General features: G+C 40.1%; 1 protein-coding gene across 1 annotated transcript in view; it reads left to right on the forward strand.

Annotated features, from left to right (window-relative positions):
- WWC2 (WW and C2 domain containing 2) overlaps window positions 1–17,979 on the forward strand; it is a 183,214-nt gene that overhangs the window by 66,251 nt on the left and 98,984 nt on the right. Inside the window, exon 2 of the mRNA XM_083367444.1 lies at window positions 8,159–8,268. Coding sequence (XP_083223570.1) covers window positions 8,159–8,268 — 110 coding nt within the window. The remainder of the gene's footprint in view (window positions 1–8,158; window positions 8,269–17,979) is intronic.

A 17,979-nucleotide genomic window follows, 5' to 3' on the forward strand; every position in this document is an offset into this window, starting at 1 on the left:
AGTGGATTAAAACTACAAAGTAACAGGTGATCATGAGGGAAAACTTTCTGACTGTAAATTTTGAGTTAGTAAAAAAGGCTGCCTAATGAAGTGGTAAATTCTCCTTTGCTAGAGGTTTGGGTAGTCATCTGTCAGAGATTCTATATTGAACAGGGGGCAGATTAATATCTAAGGTTTATTCCAGTTTTATGATTTTCTGATTCCACTGTTTATAACAAAATCCTATAATATGTGTTAATTTCTGTCAATAGATCAATATTTAGTACAGTCACACAGACCAGCAAAATTAATTTCTGTATTTTGAGTCTGTTGTGCTATTTTGATGATAATTAAAAATACCTTTATCAAGATTTGCTGTTGCTTTTCTTCAAAATTACTAGGGTGAATTCTAACTTGAATTAGAAGTTGAATTAACTCTTCAATCAGTCTCAGAAGAATATGATTTGCCTCACAAAAGATAAAACAGTCTCCATTTTGGTTTAGCCACATCATGGTTTAGCGCAATGAATGAACATTGTGGAGAGGAGCCCTGGTAGCGGAGGAGATGTGAGTGGTGCAGTGATCAGAACGCAGTATAGCAGCCAAATTCTGCCCACAGCATGGAATTCGATCTTGATGGGCTCAAAGTTGACTTAGCCTTCCATCCTTCTGAGGTCAGTAAAATGAGGACTCAGATCACTGGGGACAATATGCTCACATATTATATATGTAAAGCACTCTGAGGCAATATATAAGTCTAAGCATTATTGCTATAGTATTAAAATAACCTGAAGGATTGGAAAGAAGTTCAATTTAATTCAGAATTCTGTTTCCAGAAGTAAACAGTCATAACCCTCTGAAAATTTATAGTAAATTTAACAATAAGAAAAGAATATAAAATAGCACAGTTTAGCTCCCCTCTGAAATGCTTCAATCTCTTGATACTTCATGTCCTGGAAGATGCGAACATAAAGATTCCATTTAACTACAGGAGCTAATTGACACAGCAGTTATTTTTTTATAAAGTTGTCTACAATATTGGTCATTACCAATTGTATTATATTTTACCTTTAATATATATTGCTGTGTCCTTTAAGATTCTGATGACCTAGACAAGGCAGAATAATTTGGCAATGATCTGAACTATAAAAGAGTTGACCACTATTATTATATCAGTATAGCTGAATTCTGTAGGAATTCTCTAGAACCATACTGGGAAACTAAATGCTTAGATTTCACTGCTGGCACTAAAATTTTTTGCAAGTGCCAGCAATGCATAATTTACTTAATTAAAGGCACACTGAATATTCTTCGTGTGTAGGTGAGGAGTTTCCCTCTATGTGCTTACAGTTGATTGTGTTGGTAAGGAAGTTTATGAAATCAGACTAGCTTTTGTTTGCATACAGTACAATGAAATATTTTCTCAATAATCTTTGTAGCCATCTCTCAGGATCTGGCTTCAGCGTACTGATGAATTTGAAATATAGCAATCCATCTTCTATCTTTATCATACACTTTAAAGTATGATTGAAAACTAGCACATAACATATTAATTGAGACTTAAATTCTTTTCTTCAAGAACTGATAACATGTATAAAAATAGAATTGAGAAAGATTAGATGCTGAATGAAGGGACGCGGTGGCTCAGTGGGTTAGAACGCTGAGCTTGTCAATCAGAAGGTCGGCAGTTTGGCGGGTCGAATCCCGAGTGGCGCATAACAGAGTGAGTGCCTGTTACTCGTCCCAGCTTCTGCCAACCTAGTAGTTCGAAAGCACGTAAAAATGCAAGTAGAAAATTAGGGACCACTCCGGTGGGAAGGTAACAGTGTTCCGTGCGCCTTTGGCATCTAGTCATGCCGACCACATGACCACGGAGACGTCCTCGGACAAGCACTGGCTCTTCGGCTTCGAAACGGAGATGAGCACCGGCCCCTAGAGTTGGAAACGACTAGCACGCATGTGCGGGGGAACCTTTACCTTTACTTTAGAGGCTGAATTCTGTGTAGTCTGTCAACACCTGAATGCTTTTACAGTTCCCCTGTCAGGAATATATTACATATTAAACTCTAATCAAGCCCCCCTTTTTAGAAGGTGTGTATTTATATGTGATCTCTGGTTAAAGTTTCCTTTACTATATTGGAAGTGCTTAATTTTTCCCCCATAGCAATAGAATACAGAATTATCACCATTTTTTTGTCCCTAATTGGTTCAGTGCTGTTTTTTCACTCTGAACTTCATTTCATACAATATAAAATTCTTACATGAAAGCATCTGCCTAAAAATTTAAATCTTGGTATTGTATGTAAATTAGAATTCATGATATCCCCATAACTGTATATATTATTGTGTTTACACAGGATAGAATCTTTCTCAACTTTGCTTATCCTACACAATGATTTTACATTTTTCCTATACAGTGGTTTTACATTTTTCCAAGATCATTTGTTCACAGCCCTATGTTTCAGAGCCATGATTCTTCTCTGGAAAAAATTTTTCAGACTGTGAGAGTCAGTTCCTAATGATATGAGTACTTTGTATCATAGCTACAAGGTTACCCTCCTCCACCATTTTAATTTTTTCTTGGATAAAGCAGGGGGCAAAGTATCAATCTACTATTTCAGTCAGTGCATGTGATTAGTGATGCTCCTTTGTGATCAATTGTCTGTTCAGGATTACCAGCAAAAAATTCTCTGCTTTTAAAAAGTTCTCTCTTCCTTTCTTTTTTAAAAAAATATTTGCTAAGGACTTTAAAGTATGCTGTTGAGTCAGTATAGTTCTTGAACTTTCTCTCTTTTTTGTTCATCTTGGAGAATAAGAATTGAGGCGATTACTTACAGTGAATATACTGAAATGTAATTAACTTATGAGAATCTTTCCCATTTATAAAATGGTTAAGTTGTCAAGGCATCAGATTTTTAAGCATCACTACCAAACCTCCTAGTTGGTTAGTAAATCACCACAGCCTTCTATGAAGTAGTGTTATAGTTTGGGGATGATGACAGACTTTAGGCAGGAAACTGTACAAAAGAAAATTCTCTTTGGCCAGAATTTTTCTCCTATCTTTGGTCAGCTGTCTATTTGGGACAAACCCTTTATATTTTTTTACTTTGCACCCATAAATTGTAAACTCGCATTTAAGTGGTTTTGAAGCCTTTTCTGGTTCTCCTTACTTAGCTCTTTGTCTCATTCATACACTGTTCTTCGGTTCCTCAGTTCTTGTAGCCTCCACATTGTGTTCACTTCTCCAATCCATCTTTTTCTTCTGTTTCCACTTCTGTCTTTATTCAACATGCTTTCCCCCCCCTCTATATCTGCTGAGTTGATTCTCTCCATTGTTAAAAGAAGACTCTCTTTTCTTCACCTTCTCTTTTATGTTCTCCACTTTCTTTCTAAATTTGTTTCTCCTCACTGGTACATTTTTCCTCTGTACAGTACCTGCCATTTGCTCTCTCTTTCATTTCATTTATAACTTCATTTATACCAAAAATTCCTTGCTTTCTGAAAGGCTCTTTCATGCCAAAACATCTTTGCAATAAACTATTTTCACACCACTTTTATTATGAGCTTGGACAAGAAAAAGGTTTGAATTGAGGAGCAGAGAAGAGAAAATATTCCTGTCTTTAAACAGGAGTAAAAAGAGGATCCAGATAACAACCAACTGGTTATCTTGTTATTGAGAAATTCTGCAACAAAGTTTTCAGCTATCAGTTTGTGGGATTTAGAAAACAATAGATAGCATAGTAGTAGTAGTCTATTTCTTCTGACATGTGAGGAGAGGCTGGTGTTCTTCCCCTTGCAAAGCCTGTACAGCCATCTTATTTAGTTTTTGAGGCTTACAGCAATTGTTCTTCATCCCAAAGCATATATGGGGAAGCTCTGGAATCTTCTGAAGTTCATACTTAGTTCTCCATCATTTGATTGAAAAATATGTATCAAATAGATCTGCATCAGTATATGCTGTCTTTATAGATAAGGTAGCTTTTGATATGGTTACAAGGACTAAGCTATGGGATAAGCTGGAAGCTACTTCAATTGATCACAGGCTTCTCCATCTGTTCAACCTGCCTGCCATCCCTCAAGGTGCGGCGCAATATGCAAGGGTCCCTCTCAAGATCAGTTGAAACTCAAAAGGGGGTTAAACAGGGGTGCATTTTGGCCCCCTTGCTTTTCAACTTTTATATCAATGATGTGAAATCATTAAATAAACCCAATTACCACCCCCCCAAAATAGGTGACTGAAGCATTGCCCTGCTTCTCTATGCAGATGATGCTGTGGTCCTCTCCAGGGTTAGGCCTTAAAAGGAACTTGCGAGCGTTCATCCAGTATTGCAGTTACAATAAACTGGACATAAGGTTATAATAAAGGTTATGGCTTTTTGCAGAAAGGCCAAAACTCTACTCACGGTATCTTAATGGTCATAATATAGAGCAGGTAACCAGCTTTAAGTACCTAGGGGTGGTCATCCATGCCACTGGGTCAAGAAAAGCACATGGAGACTATGCGGCTGCCTCTGTCCAAAGATCAGTGAATGCCATCCTCAAATTTTTCTGCACAAAGGGAAGACACTATGTTCCAGCCGCAATTAAGCTCTTTCTGGCCAAGTTGCTACCACAGCTTCTCTACTATGGGACCTTGCTCGGACCCTCAGCTTCATGTTTCACACCATTGGAAAGAGTTCAATCTAAATTTATTAGAGCAATTATCCAGATGTCGTGTTGTGCCTCAAATGCACTTCTGTGCCTGGAGACAGGATTGATAAAAGTCAAAGCAAGAATCTGTAAAACTTTAAATCTCTTCTTTAAATCTCTTAAATTGCTTTCCACAAGACCTTGCTCCATTATTTATTTGTTTGTTTGTTTGTTTGTTTGTTTGTTTGTTTATTTGATTTGTATACCGCCCTTCTCCCCAAGGACTCAGGGCGGTGAACAGTGACATAAATATCAAAATGCACAAATACAGAAATTGAAAACAAATGAAACCCTAATGCTCAAATGCAGAAGATAAGTTACATTAAAACAATAATTAAAACAAAACCCGTCAGACCAGACCGGATTGCTCAAACAGATAGGTTTTTAGGTCGCGTCTGAAGGAGCAAAGGTCGGGAGCCATCCGGAGCTCAACCGGTAAACGGTTCCATAGGTCAGGCACGCCCACAGAGATCCTCCAAGACAAATTTTCCTCATCATGGATCAAGGCAGTTGAGTAACCTTGCTTCTCTCCAGCCTCAATACTCAAATTGGACTATGGCCAAGCAAAATAGACCTTGCGACAAAGGATAGAGGACATCGAGAGGCCAGTGTACTTAGGGATAGCTCTGCTGTTTTTGTCTTCAGACTCTATTAGATATGTTATTACTCCCACCAGTTATCTTAGCCAGTTGGAGTCAGCAAACCACTGGAAAGCATTTTTGCTCACATGGTGCCATGTGCTTTCATCGGCCGTCCTATATGACAAGTATAAAAAGATACCATTGACTGAAAGACTCTGTTCCTGTAGCTCAGCAGAGGTGGAGACCATACTCCTTTGATGCTCTTTCTATAGAGATATTTGAAAAAACTATATCCTCCCAATAATCGATAGGTATCCTGGCCATTCTGACACTACTTATCTCCAGTGGCTGCTTAAGGATAAACAGGCTGTGATTACAGCACAGATGGCTAGATTCTGCGCAGCAGCACTGGGGATTCATCGGAACCATAAATAAGATAAATATTATTTTTGGATCTTTAAAATATTTTTTATTTTAAAATTAATTTTATTATATGTGTTCTTATTCATCATTAGATCATGCTCTGCATTTTTATATATGTATGTAAGTAGCCTGCAATTGGATATTTTACTGTTTCTGGCCATATGGCTGTAATAAATTGATTTTATTTATTCTGAAACTCCCCACCCTACCCCAAAAGAAACAGCTATTCTTAATAAGCATGGCCCTTTATATCACATTTCTTCATCTTTCTGTTGCTTGCACCTGTTTTCTTCTGTCTTCTGGGACATATTGTGCCATTGCTGTCCTTTTGCAAATGTCTTATCCTATCCCATAATTCTTCATTTTCCTTGATAACAAAATAATTGAGTTGGAAAGGACCTTGGAAGTGTTCTAGTCCAACCCCCTGCTCAAACAGGAGACCCTACCATTCCAGACAAGTGACTATCCAGTCTCTTCTTAAAAGCCCCCAGTGATGAGAGCAGCAGCAGCAACAGCAACAGCACCACCACCACCCCAACAACAACAACATAATAATAATAATAAAGATGATGATAATGATGATGATAATATAATAATGATGATGATGATGATGATGATGTTGGAAGGGACCTTGGAGGCCATCTAGTCCAACCCCCTGCTCAGGCAGGAAACCCCATACCATTTCAGACAAATGGCTGTCCAGTCTCTTCTTAGAAACTTCCAGTGTTGAAGCATTCACAGCTTCTGGAGGCAGGTTGTTCCACTGATTAATTGTTCTAACTGTCAGGAAATTTCTCCTTAGTTCTAGGTTGCTTCTCTCTTTGGTTAGTTTCCATCCATTGCTTCTTGTCCTGCTTTCTGAAGGCAAGTTATTCTATTGGATAATTGTTCTCACTGTTAGAAAATTTCTTATTAGTTCTAGTTAGCTTCTCTCATTGATTAGTTTCCATCCATTGTTTCATGTCTTGCCTTCAGGTGCTTTGGAGAATACCTTGACTCCCTCTTCTCTGTGGCAACCCTTGATATATTGGAACACTGCTATCATGTCACCCTAGTCCTTCTTTCACTAGACTAGCCATACCCAATTCCTGCAACCGTTCTTCATATGTTTTAGCCTTCAGCCATCTAATCATCTTTGTTACTCTTTTCTGCACTCTTTCCAGAGTCTCAACATCTTTTTTATAATATGGTGACCAAACCTAGATGGAGTATTCTAAGTGTGGTCTTACTAAGGCTTTATGAAGCAGTACTAGTACTTCATGTGATCTTGATTCTATCCCTCTGTTAATGCAGCCTAGGATTATATTGGCTTTTTTTTGGCGGCGGCTGCATACTGCTAGCTCATATTTAAGTGATTATTCACTAGGACTCCAAGTTCCTTTTCACAGTTACTGCTATTGGACCAGGTTTCACCTAATCTATATCTGTACATTTGGTTTTTCTTGTCTAAGTGTAAAACCTTACTTTTCTCACCATTGAATTTCATTTTGTTACCTAGGGCCCAATGTTCAAGTCTGTCAAGATCCATCTGGATTTTGAGCCTAGGGCCTTGGCTATTCCTGCTGGTTTAGTGTTGTCTGCAAATCTGATGAGTTCTCCTTGTCATGGCCCCATTGGAGCCCGGGTCTGAGGAGGAGGAGGAGGAGATGGATCTAGGACTGACAGAGGGAGATGGTTCTGCCTCTCTGGCCCAGGAGGAATGACAGCAGGAGAAGGAGGAGGAGGAGGAAGAGGCTGTCCTTGGTCCCTCGGGCCTCAGAAGGGTCACCAGGGAGGAAGAAAGGGCATTGGATGACCGAGCAAGGGGAGGAGGAGAGGGACAAGGCATGCAGCAGAGTAGAGGAGCGACAGAGCTCCGGAGATGAGCAACTGCCTTCCCCGCCTGATCCCCAAGTGCGGAGAATGGAGAGGAGGCAGAGTCAGCGTAGGGTGACATGACTACTCAGGAGGAGGGCACCCCACCCCTCTTCACAAGGCTCACCTGGGGAACAGAATTTAAATAGACGCCATGGGGAGGGGCTTTTATCAGGAACAAGCATTGCATTTTTCTAGCCACAATTGCTGTTACCGACATCCTGCTGCCTTGCTTTGCTTTGCCTGGCCTTGCTGTGTGGGACTTCACAGCGACACAGTTTGTAGAGTTAAACCACAGCCCAAGAGAGCTGTAATGAAACAAAAAAAATTCAGTGCTGGGAATTATTAAGAAAAAAATATGCAAAAATATAACAGTTATGTTCAGCTAAAAATACAATGCAGGAAAGAACATGGAATATCCTTTCTGCATATTGATCTTTTTTTAAAAAGCATTTAGCCCTTGTCAATGTTTCTTAATTAACTTTTTCTCACTTATTCTTTAAAGTGAAGATATTGAACAGGGCAGTGTCTGAAGAGGCACTTCTGAATTAAATTGCTTAATTTTCCCTATGTCTGCATTGAGGAAAAAATTCTATAATCTTAATTCAATTATTTTGTTATTTTGTTTCTAGGTTAACAAAGCCATTATCCTTTGCAGACTGTGTCGGAGATGAGCTACCATGGGGATGGGAAGCTGCATACGATCGTCAGATTGGTGTCTACTATATTGACCACATAAACCGTAAGTGTTTTCTGTAAGTGCTTTATTGATTATATAAGAAGGCTTATCGAGATTAGACTCTGCTGTTAGACTCTTAACAAGGACTTGAAAACAGAAGATTTCTTATGAGACAGTTGAAACTCCCCACAGCAATTCACTTGGTTTATTTTCTTAGGAAAAACATTATAGCTTCCGCTGCTGCTGCTTTTCCTCCTACTTCATTTTGTTAGTGCTGTTATATCCTATCAAGTGCATTTCAGAATTACTTAGAATTGTCTATTAACCTTAAACTTTCATGTTACCAATTAAAACATTGTTTTCTGTTTGTGTAAGCAACTCCCCAGGTTTTGACAAAACATTCTAATTAATCCTGAAAATCTGCTTTTTTATCAGTGTCAAAACTAGGAGATGTTGAAGTACTTTCTAAGAAATGTATTCTTCAAAGTTGCATTACAGTTATATCAAATTTCCTATGTTCTTGTTATTTAGGCTTTTAGTAATTGTAAAGTAAAGGTAAAGGTAAGGTTCCCCCGCACATGCGTGCTAGTCGTTTCCAGCTGTAGGGGCCAATGCTCATCTTTGTTTCAAAGCTGAAGAACCAGTGCTTGTCCGAGGATGTCTCCGTGGTCATGTGGCTGGCATGACTAGACGCCAAAGGCGCATGGAACGGTTACCTTCCCACCGTAGTGGTTCCTATTTTTCTACTTGCATTTTTACATGCTTTCAAACTGCTAGGTTGGCAGAAGCTGGGACAAGTAACAGGCGCTCACTTTGGTCAAAGTGGCACCAAACACATAAAAAAGAAATTGTAAGAGTAATCTGATGGAAATCTCAAAACTCTTCAGAACAGTAATAATAATTTAAAAAATCTTTAGGTGGAAAAGAAGCTGTAAGATTCAGAACTGGTCAACTATATCCTAAAGCAGTATAAGTGGTCCTCACTTAACTATGATAATTGGGACCCACAATTCCATTGCTAAATGACACAGTTGTAAAGCATGATGTCACATGACCATGCCAACTTATGACAGCACTTGCTTTAGTTCCAATTACTGTTGTTAGCCAAATCCTACACAATTGCAGCGTCTCACATGATCACCGTTTGTAACTTTCTACCAACTTCTCCATTAACTATGCTTGTCAGAAGCCAGCAATGAAAGTCACAAATGGTGATCATGTGACAATGAGACACTGTGACCATTATAATTGTAAGCCAGTTGCCAAGCAGTTGAATCATGATCATCTTCTGCGAGGATGCTGCAACAGCCATAACTATGAGGAACAGTCATAAGTCTCCTTCATTCAGCGCTGTTGTAACTTTGAATGGTTGCTAAACAAGTAGTCATTCAGCAAGGATTACTTGTAGAGTGAGGACTAAATCTAAATCTAGTCAAAAATTGTAGGGCAGGAGGGATGAGAGTGGAAGATGACTAAAGTGGTCAGAAACCCGAGCAGTAGCCTACAATAAGCCAGCAAACCATTCAAGGTTTCACTTGCATTAATATGTCTACTGATATAACTTTCCTATTCCTTATTTGTGTATTTACTATAAATATGACAGGTATATAGTCCTATAGTGGTGCAATACAGTGTTATTCTTGGATGAGTTCCAATACATTTCATGAGAGATCTAAGAGACAATATGGAATCGTGATTTAAGTGTTACAGTGGTGAGGAACCCAGAATCTAGTGTAATCTCAGCCATGGAAGCTTACTGTGTTACATTGGCCCAATTACCCCCATTTAGCTCAACTATCTTATAGGATTGTTGTTCTTGAGGAGAAAAATTAGAGTAAGGAAATGCTTTGTATGCGTCTTGAATTCCTGTTACAAAAAATGAGATCGAAATTTAATAAAAAATAAAGTCATTTGTAAAGACCCATAGCAGCAATTAGTTAATTGATGTTATTAATTTTAATTTTAATACATTATATTATTTTTAGAGGGCATGATGGCTCAGCGATTAAAGATACTGAACTTGTCACAGCCCAGGTTTGAGACTCGAGTTCCACGCAACGGGGTGAGCTCCTGTTACTTGCCCCAGCTCCTGCCAACCTAGCAGATTGAAAATATGCAAATGCAAGTAAATAAATAGGTACCACTTTGGTGGGAAGGTAATAGCGTTCCACGGACCTCAGTGTACAGTCATGCTGGCCACATGACCACAAAAGTGTCTTTGGACCACAGTGCCTCCCTCGTCTAAGAAAAGGAGATGAGCATTGCCCTCTAGGATATAACTGGACAAGGGAAACCTTTATCTTTATTTTTTTTTAACTACTTTGAATATTGATCAAAATAAGGTAAGGTAAGACAAGACAAGAGAACCTTTATTGTCATTTGTTTACTGTGGGCACAACGGCACACATCAAAAATGAAATTTATTTGCCTGCTCTCAAAGTGAAACATACATGACACACACCTAAACATACTACGTACAAGATATGTATAGACCCACACCCCTACATATACATAACAAATAAATATTAAATACTGTCCATATTGAATATATAATGGAAGGAGGAAGTTAATGCTGTATGGAATGAAACTGGCTGAATCTGGATGTTCTGCTACGGATACCACAAAGCCTCCTGCCAGAAGGTAACAAGGAAAACAGGTCGTGAAGAGGATGTGTAGTGTCCAAGAAAATCTTACGGACCCTGCTCAAGCAACGCTTCTGTGCTATGTCCTGGATGGGAGGGAGGAAACTGCCAATGATCTTTTTGGCCATCCTCACTGTAATGTATTGGCCTTAATTGCTGCAATCAGTTGTGTAATGTGTTGACCTTAATTGCTGTACTCAGTTGAATGATTGCTTAACAGCTGTATTGTTTGAGACCCAGACTGCTGGTCTCCAGGACTGTTAACTGTGTTTTGGGTGGGAATTGTTACTTTAAATCTATTGGTTGCCACCTAGAGGCGATCTGTATATATAGCTGTTCAGCAGCCGTTAGGGCTGCTTCTGTTGTTACTGAATAAATATGTCTGCTGTTTCACCGATCTGCCTCGTCAATGCCTAACCAAACCAGAAACACAACAGTGGCTTAACGAAGAGAGCTAGAAGTCACTAGGGGGTGAGGCCAGCATCAGAGCCTGGCAGGAACTACGTTCCCCCCCTCGGTCTGCCAGCAAGCCACGCTGGAGACTACCATGCCCTAAGGATCCATCCTAGGGCCTGCACAGAAGCCTAGCAGCACAAGGCACTGCAAGCAAGAAACAACTCACCATAGCTAAAGTCGCAAACTGGAGGAATTTGACGTGGCGCATCCCGAGAGGTGGAGTTCTTACATCTCTCGTGTTGAGAATTATCTACGAGCTAACCAGGTTAGCAAAAACAGCTTGAAGGCCGTGACACTCCTGTGCGTGTGTGGCCTGGCTATGTTCAACATAGCTGAGAACCTGGTCGCTCCTGCTCTGCTCGAGTTGGTCACCTAAGTAGATCTCAAAAAGAAGCTCAAGGACCACTTCGAGCCGAAATTCTCCATCATAGCTTGGAGACACGCATTTGAGCAGCGGGAGCAACAGCCTGGGAAGTCTGCAACTGAGTTCATAGCCGCCCTCCGACAGGAGTCTCGGCTTTGCAACTTTGCAGACCTTGAGGAAAGACTGAGGGACCATTTAATCTGCAGACTGAGAAATTGAAAGCTCCATCAGAAGTTATTCGCAAAGGAGACTCACTCCAAGATGCCTTGAAGGAGGTGATGGCTGACAAAGCAGCTGGAGGGGCCATTAAAGCCTTGCGGCCCTCCAAGAACACCCCCAGTCCAGACACTGTCCACCACAAGGACACAGGATGAGCGGAAGATTCTGACATGGACCTTGAGGTCGATCAGCTGTGGAAGCAACTGGAGAGGGGACAGAGGCCAGCTGACAAGACAGTTTCCTTCCCTCGATGCATGGGCTGTGGAGGCCGCCATAGATGCTTGGAGTGTCAGTTCCGAGCAGCAATGTGCCGGGCATGTGGCAAACCAGGCCACATTGCCGCCGTTTGCAGAGGTTGCCAGTGGGACGGACCACAAGAAGAAGCATTCAGGAGAGGTATTGGAGCCCTGAGGCAACACAGAGTAGGGTTTTGCTCCAGCTGGAGGAGCGTGTTCAGAACTGGTGCCCATCGCCCCCTTAAAGAGAAGCTTAGACTCAAGGTCAAGCTTCAGGGAGTTCCATGCAAAATGGAACTTGACACAGGCTCAGCCATGTCCATCATCTCCCAAGGAACATTCAGGCATATGTGAAATCGCAGCAACAGATGGGCCAAACTCCGGCCATCTAATCTACTGCTCACAGACTTCCAAAACTCTCGAGTGGCGGTCAAAGGAGAAGCCACATTTCTCGTGCAATTTAAGGGTTTTGAAGGTCCACTAGATGTCCTAGTGGTGGAAGGCCAATGCATGAGCCTCATAGGCCTCAATTGGTTTGATGCATTGGGCATTCAAGTTTACTCCAGCCAGAGGAGCGTGCCCATTGCCCCCTTAAAGAGAAGCTTAGACTCAAGGTCAAGCTTCAGGGAGTTCCATGCAACATGGAACTGGACAAAGGGTCAGCCCTATACATAATGCAACTTCGTGGTGGTTTTGGCTGTGCTGTGTCCGAGGGGTTTTCATGAGCTGTACGGCATAATCATCACAATTATGACAAATCACAGCTTGAACTATCTTGCTTTGCATGTAATGAGTCTATCTCATATATTAGTTTCCCCTTTTAAGTTGCATTACTGAAATAAATGAACTTTTGCACGATATTCTAATTTTTTGAGTTTCACCTGTAGCTTTTAATTCACCTGACTAGAATGCAATAGTCTGATAATTACGAATTGCACTGCTCAAGAGTTTAGGAAATGTTTCATTAAAGTTTAACTGTAGAAATACTGACTTAAGGGAAGCTACATTTTTACCTGTGTAATAATATACTGTATGTATGCATTGGCAATTACTGCTGGAACTGTTAAGGAGTGTACTGTTTCAATTCCAGAAATATTTCCCTCTTCTTGCTTTTTTTCAGTCTATGAATTGTATTTTAAAATAAACATCTTAATTTTCTCTAAGAAAATAAAACACACCAAACTTTTCTGTAGCCTACATTGTTTTGTGGCAGCTCATGGACTATAACAGACATGTCAAACTCGCAACGTCACGTGATGTTGCGCAACGTATCGGGACAGTTTTGCCATTGCCGGCAATGAGGTGGGCGCAGCTTCTGGATGATGCGTCCAGTCCAAGAGCCGGCAGTTTGACACCCCTGGACTATAATACCATGACTAAGATTGAAAGTTATGAAGTGTTATTTCAATTATGATGTGTAAATTACAATTTCACTTTGTTTAACCACTATTTACTGAATAAACTGTACAATAATTAGTGGATTTGTTCAAAATGCTAACAGTGGAAAAATGTAGAAGTTGAATTAGTTTCTGTTCATCTAAGGATTCATTGAAACATACCATTTGATCAGAGGTGCTTAAACTTTTACATGCAATTATTAATGTTTCAGTCTCACCCAAAATAGACTAGAAGCAGTGGTGGGATTCAGCCGGTTTGCACCACTTCGGCATCACTGGTAGCTAATTTTTTGTTCCCCAGGCCCAGAATGGACTTCCAGAAGCAGCATCTACACAGAAAACTGGTTGTTCACATATATGAATCCCACCATTGGCTAGAAGTATATAATATGGTTTATGGCCAATTGAGCCACTTTTAATATACATTATTGCTTCTTGAAGTTTGTTGAAAAACAGCTACCTTGTTCCACATGTTCACATAGTGATCATGTGAAAAATATAAATAGCGATAGCACTTAGTCTTACATACCACCCCATAGTGCTTTACAGCCCTCTCTAAGTGGTTTACAGAGTCAGCATCTTGGCCCCAACAATCTGGGTCCTCATTTTACTAAGCTCAGAAGGATGTAAGACTAAGTCAACCATGAGCCCCATCAGGATTGAATTCCAAGTTGTGGGCAGAGTTAGACTGTACTGTATTCTAATCACTGCGCCACCATGGCCCATAACGTTATGCTGCATGTAGGCAAACCTTAGCTTATGATTTTGGTATATAAATGGTGTTTTCTCAAAAATGTCTTCCTTGACCAAATGAAAACACAGGTATTGAAGACTAACTATAAACACATATTTCATTTCTCTTCATCATATTGGTTATTTGTGTCCATTGTTATTCACTGCCCCTTCACAGGGCTCCATTGAGATGTGGTCACCTAGTGTCTGAAGGCTATAAGAATTTGATGGGGTAAAATATGCTGAAATAGGTCATTGGCAAGAGCAAGTTCCTATTCACACTTGCTCTGGACTGAGTCATACAGTACCCTCCTTGAAGGAATAGGCCAATGACTTCAGAGCTCTCTTGGATTTATAACTTTTGCTTGAACAGCAAAACCTGGAGTGGCTTTCGCATAGTTGCAACTGGTACCTCAATTGCAGCCTTTTTTGGATTGAGGTAATAGATATTCATGCCCTCATAAAATCAAGACCTGTTTATTGCATTATTGTGATGGAATGAACACCTGAAGGAAGGAAGCCCTGGTGGGTGAAGTTAAGAGATATGCCAATCTGGACTTTATAGGTGGGAGGAAGCATATGAAGTCAAACACTTAGACCTATACAGTATCTAGCTTCCCAAAGGAAAACAGACAGTCTGGCAACATTCTTGTGTTACAGTAAAAAGCAAGGAACCTCTGGGCCTGAGTTCAAAGTTAATTATTTGCATCTGACAATTATGATTATTTGGCATTGCCTTTGAAGACTCGAGAGAGCTTTCATAGGTGCAGTTTATGGTAATCCACTTTCTGATGGAAGAGACTGCGTCAACTGAGCAAAACATATATTGTAGCCTCTGGATTGGTTGCCAATATGCTTCTGATACAGTTTTAACTGTTGTTCTTTTATTTATAAAGGCGGTGGCTCAGTGGGTTGGGACGCTGAGCTTGTCGATCAGAAGGTCGGCAGTTTGGCGGGCCGAATCCCGAGTGCTGCGTAACAGAGTGAGCGCCTGTTACTCGTCCCAGCTTCTGCCAACCTAGCAGTTCGAAAGCACGTAAAAATGAAAGTAGAAAAATAGGGACCACTACGGTGGGAAGGTAACAGCGTTCCGTGCGCCTTTGGCATCTAGTCATGCCAGCCACATGACCACGGAGACGTCCTCGGACAAGCGCTGGCTCTTTGGCTTTGAAACGGAGATGAGCACCGGCCCCGTAGAGTTGGAAACGACTAGCATGCATGTGCGGGGTAACCTTTACCTTTACCTTTATATGGCATTAGCCCATGCTACCCAAGATCATATTTTTGCAGGTAGAATTAATCTGTCTGTGCAACTAGCTTAAGAGAAATTCGGATTCTGTCTCCTTGAGATGGGAGGAAGGGACAGTCCTTTTCTGCAGCTGTTTTATCTGTTCAGACAGCTCACCTTTTGAGGGCTGGTAGAATGCCAAACATTTTGGCATTCAGGCAGACAATAAAGATCAACCCTCAAGCATTTGGGCTTAAAGTGTGTTTTTCATGCGGTCATTCAGTTTTTCATTTAATATTCTTAGCCTATTATAGTTTTAGGATTTCATATCAGATGCCTAGGAAGTGGGTTTGAGTGAGTAAGATACTGCATAAACTTCTCAAGTTTCCTGACTACAGTTTGCCAGAAAACTACAAATTTCCTATAACTTAGTTTGATTTAACAGCTAGAGCTACCACAGGTCTCACTAATATGCCTTAGCTAGAGAAAAGTTTTTATTGCAAGCAAGATTGAAACCATGGGGAATAAAACTTTATAGCCCTTATTATATTATATTTTATGTTTATCTTTTGTGAAGAAAGACAAACTGGCCACACTTACTAAATGCTGGGGAAAGATAATAAGGAGGGATTGGAGGACATGGAAAATCTGCACCTATTCTCTAGGAACATGAATTGGTTTGTTATTGTTATTTTTTAGGATGTTTTACATCGGTTCTACTTTATAGCCATGGGATTTACAAGTGGTGTACTTTGTTAATATTAACTAGATCCAATCAAGCATAATGTTAACTGTTATGTATGCAGGCACCTGCATAGCAACAGCCACCAGGGGGCGTTGGCCTGGACGGTTTCGGCAGGAAACCCAGTTTCGGCGGGAAACCTAGGGCCAACCCCATTGGCTGTTAGCTCACCTGGCCAGGTATATAAGGAGGCCAGGTAGCCCTCATTCTCTAGTTCAGTGTTTTTCAACCACTGTTCCGCGGCACACTAGTGTGCCGCGAGATGTTGCCTGGTGTGCCGTGGGAAAAATTGAAAAGTAATTATAAAATACTTTCTTTGTGTTTATTTGATTCCTATTCAAGAGAATTACTTTATATATAGTCAATATAGGCACAGAGTTAAATTTTTTAACATTTTCTAATGGTGGAGTGCCTCGTGATTTTTTTCATGAAACAAGTGTGCCTTTGCCCAAAAAAGGTTGAAAAACACTGCTCTAGTTCACTACCCCCGTCAATAAAGAGCTGAACTCACGCACCGGCTGGCGTCTCTTCCTTGCGTCGGACCCACAACACAATATTAACCAAAGTTAGCTATATGGGGCTGCTGTGACTTCAAAACCTTAACTTGACTAAATATGCATATGTGCCTCCCAGTATATGAGGTTGCAGAAGAATTTTGCATCTGTGCATAGGATGCCAGTCAGAGTACAACCTCTGCAGCAGATAATCTTTTTATGCAGTTGAAGTAACAGAAATAAGGCAATATTAACAATTTCCAATGGAATAGTTTTATTAGTCCTTTGCAGTAGAATCCCCAAAGAATCTTGTAATGCCTTGAAATTAGCAAGTTTAATTTTGGTTGCGCACAATCTACTTCATCAGAAACACAATCTGCTTCATCAAATGCCATTAAATCACTCATTCTGCCATCAGTTAAGCATGTTAATCAATAATATCTGAGTGTTTTCTTTTCTGTCTCTGGGATTATAAGGTAGAAATCCTAATTTAAAAAGACTTAATTCCATTGCTACTGCAGAGTTAGTCTTTTACCTAGCACTATTATTCTTGTTTAGAACAAGTCTTTTATTACTTTTATTTTACAGGAAAGGAAAGCTCATCATTCATTGCTTGCAATAAGCACATAAGAATTTTATTAGAATCAGAAGCTTAGGAAAGAAATTGGGCCCAGCAGTTTAGAACTATTTTTAAGAAGGAGAATATCATTTATGATCCCCAGGAAAACTATAAATTTTATTCAAAGAGCAGTTAAAGAATATCAATTCCATGTTATAGCTTTTCTGTTTAGCCTAAGACAGTAAAGAGAAATACTCTTCATTACAGAGTGATTTTTGCCTTGAATTTTCTCCAGATTGATTGCAGTACCTTACAGTGTTAGGTTGTATTGATCATTTTTTGTATTTGTATGCCCAATTTTTTTGAAGAAATGTGTTTTTTTCTAAAGAAGGATGTGTATCTTATAATTTATAAATATGAGCGTTAGCAATTGTTAAAAATGCCACAGAATAAGATATTTCTGTTATCACTGTTAAGTCTTAAAAGTGTTCCTAGTAATAGCAGTCTGCTGTAGCATAATTAGAGTGCTAACTGCCCTGCTACCTCAGGAAACCTGAATTATGTCTGACCCATCTCAATTGCTTTTATCTGAAGGAAAGCAAGATTGCGGGAAATGTTCTGCAGATGCTCACAGTGTGTCATATTCAGCTTTGAGTTAGCGATCTTGAAGTGGAAGTGAAACCTTTTTCTTTAATGCAGGCAGAA

This window comes from Vipera ursinii (genome assembly GCF_947247035.1).
Source record: "Vipera ursinii genome assembly, chromosome: 7".
Classification (NCBI taxonomy): domain Eukaryota; kingdom Metazoa; phylum Chordata; class Lepidosauria; order Squamata; family Viperidae; genus Vipera; species Vipera ursinii.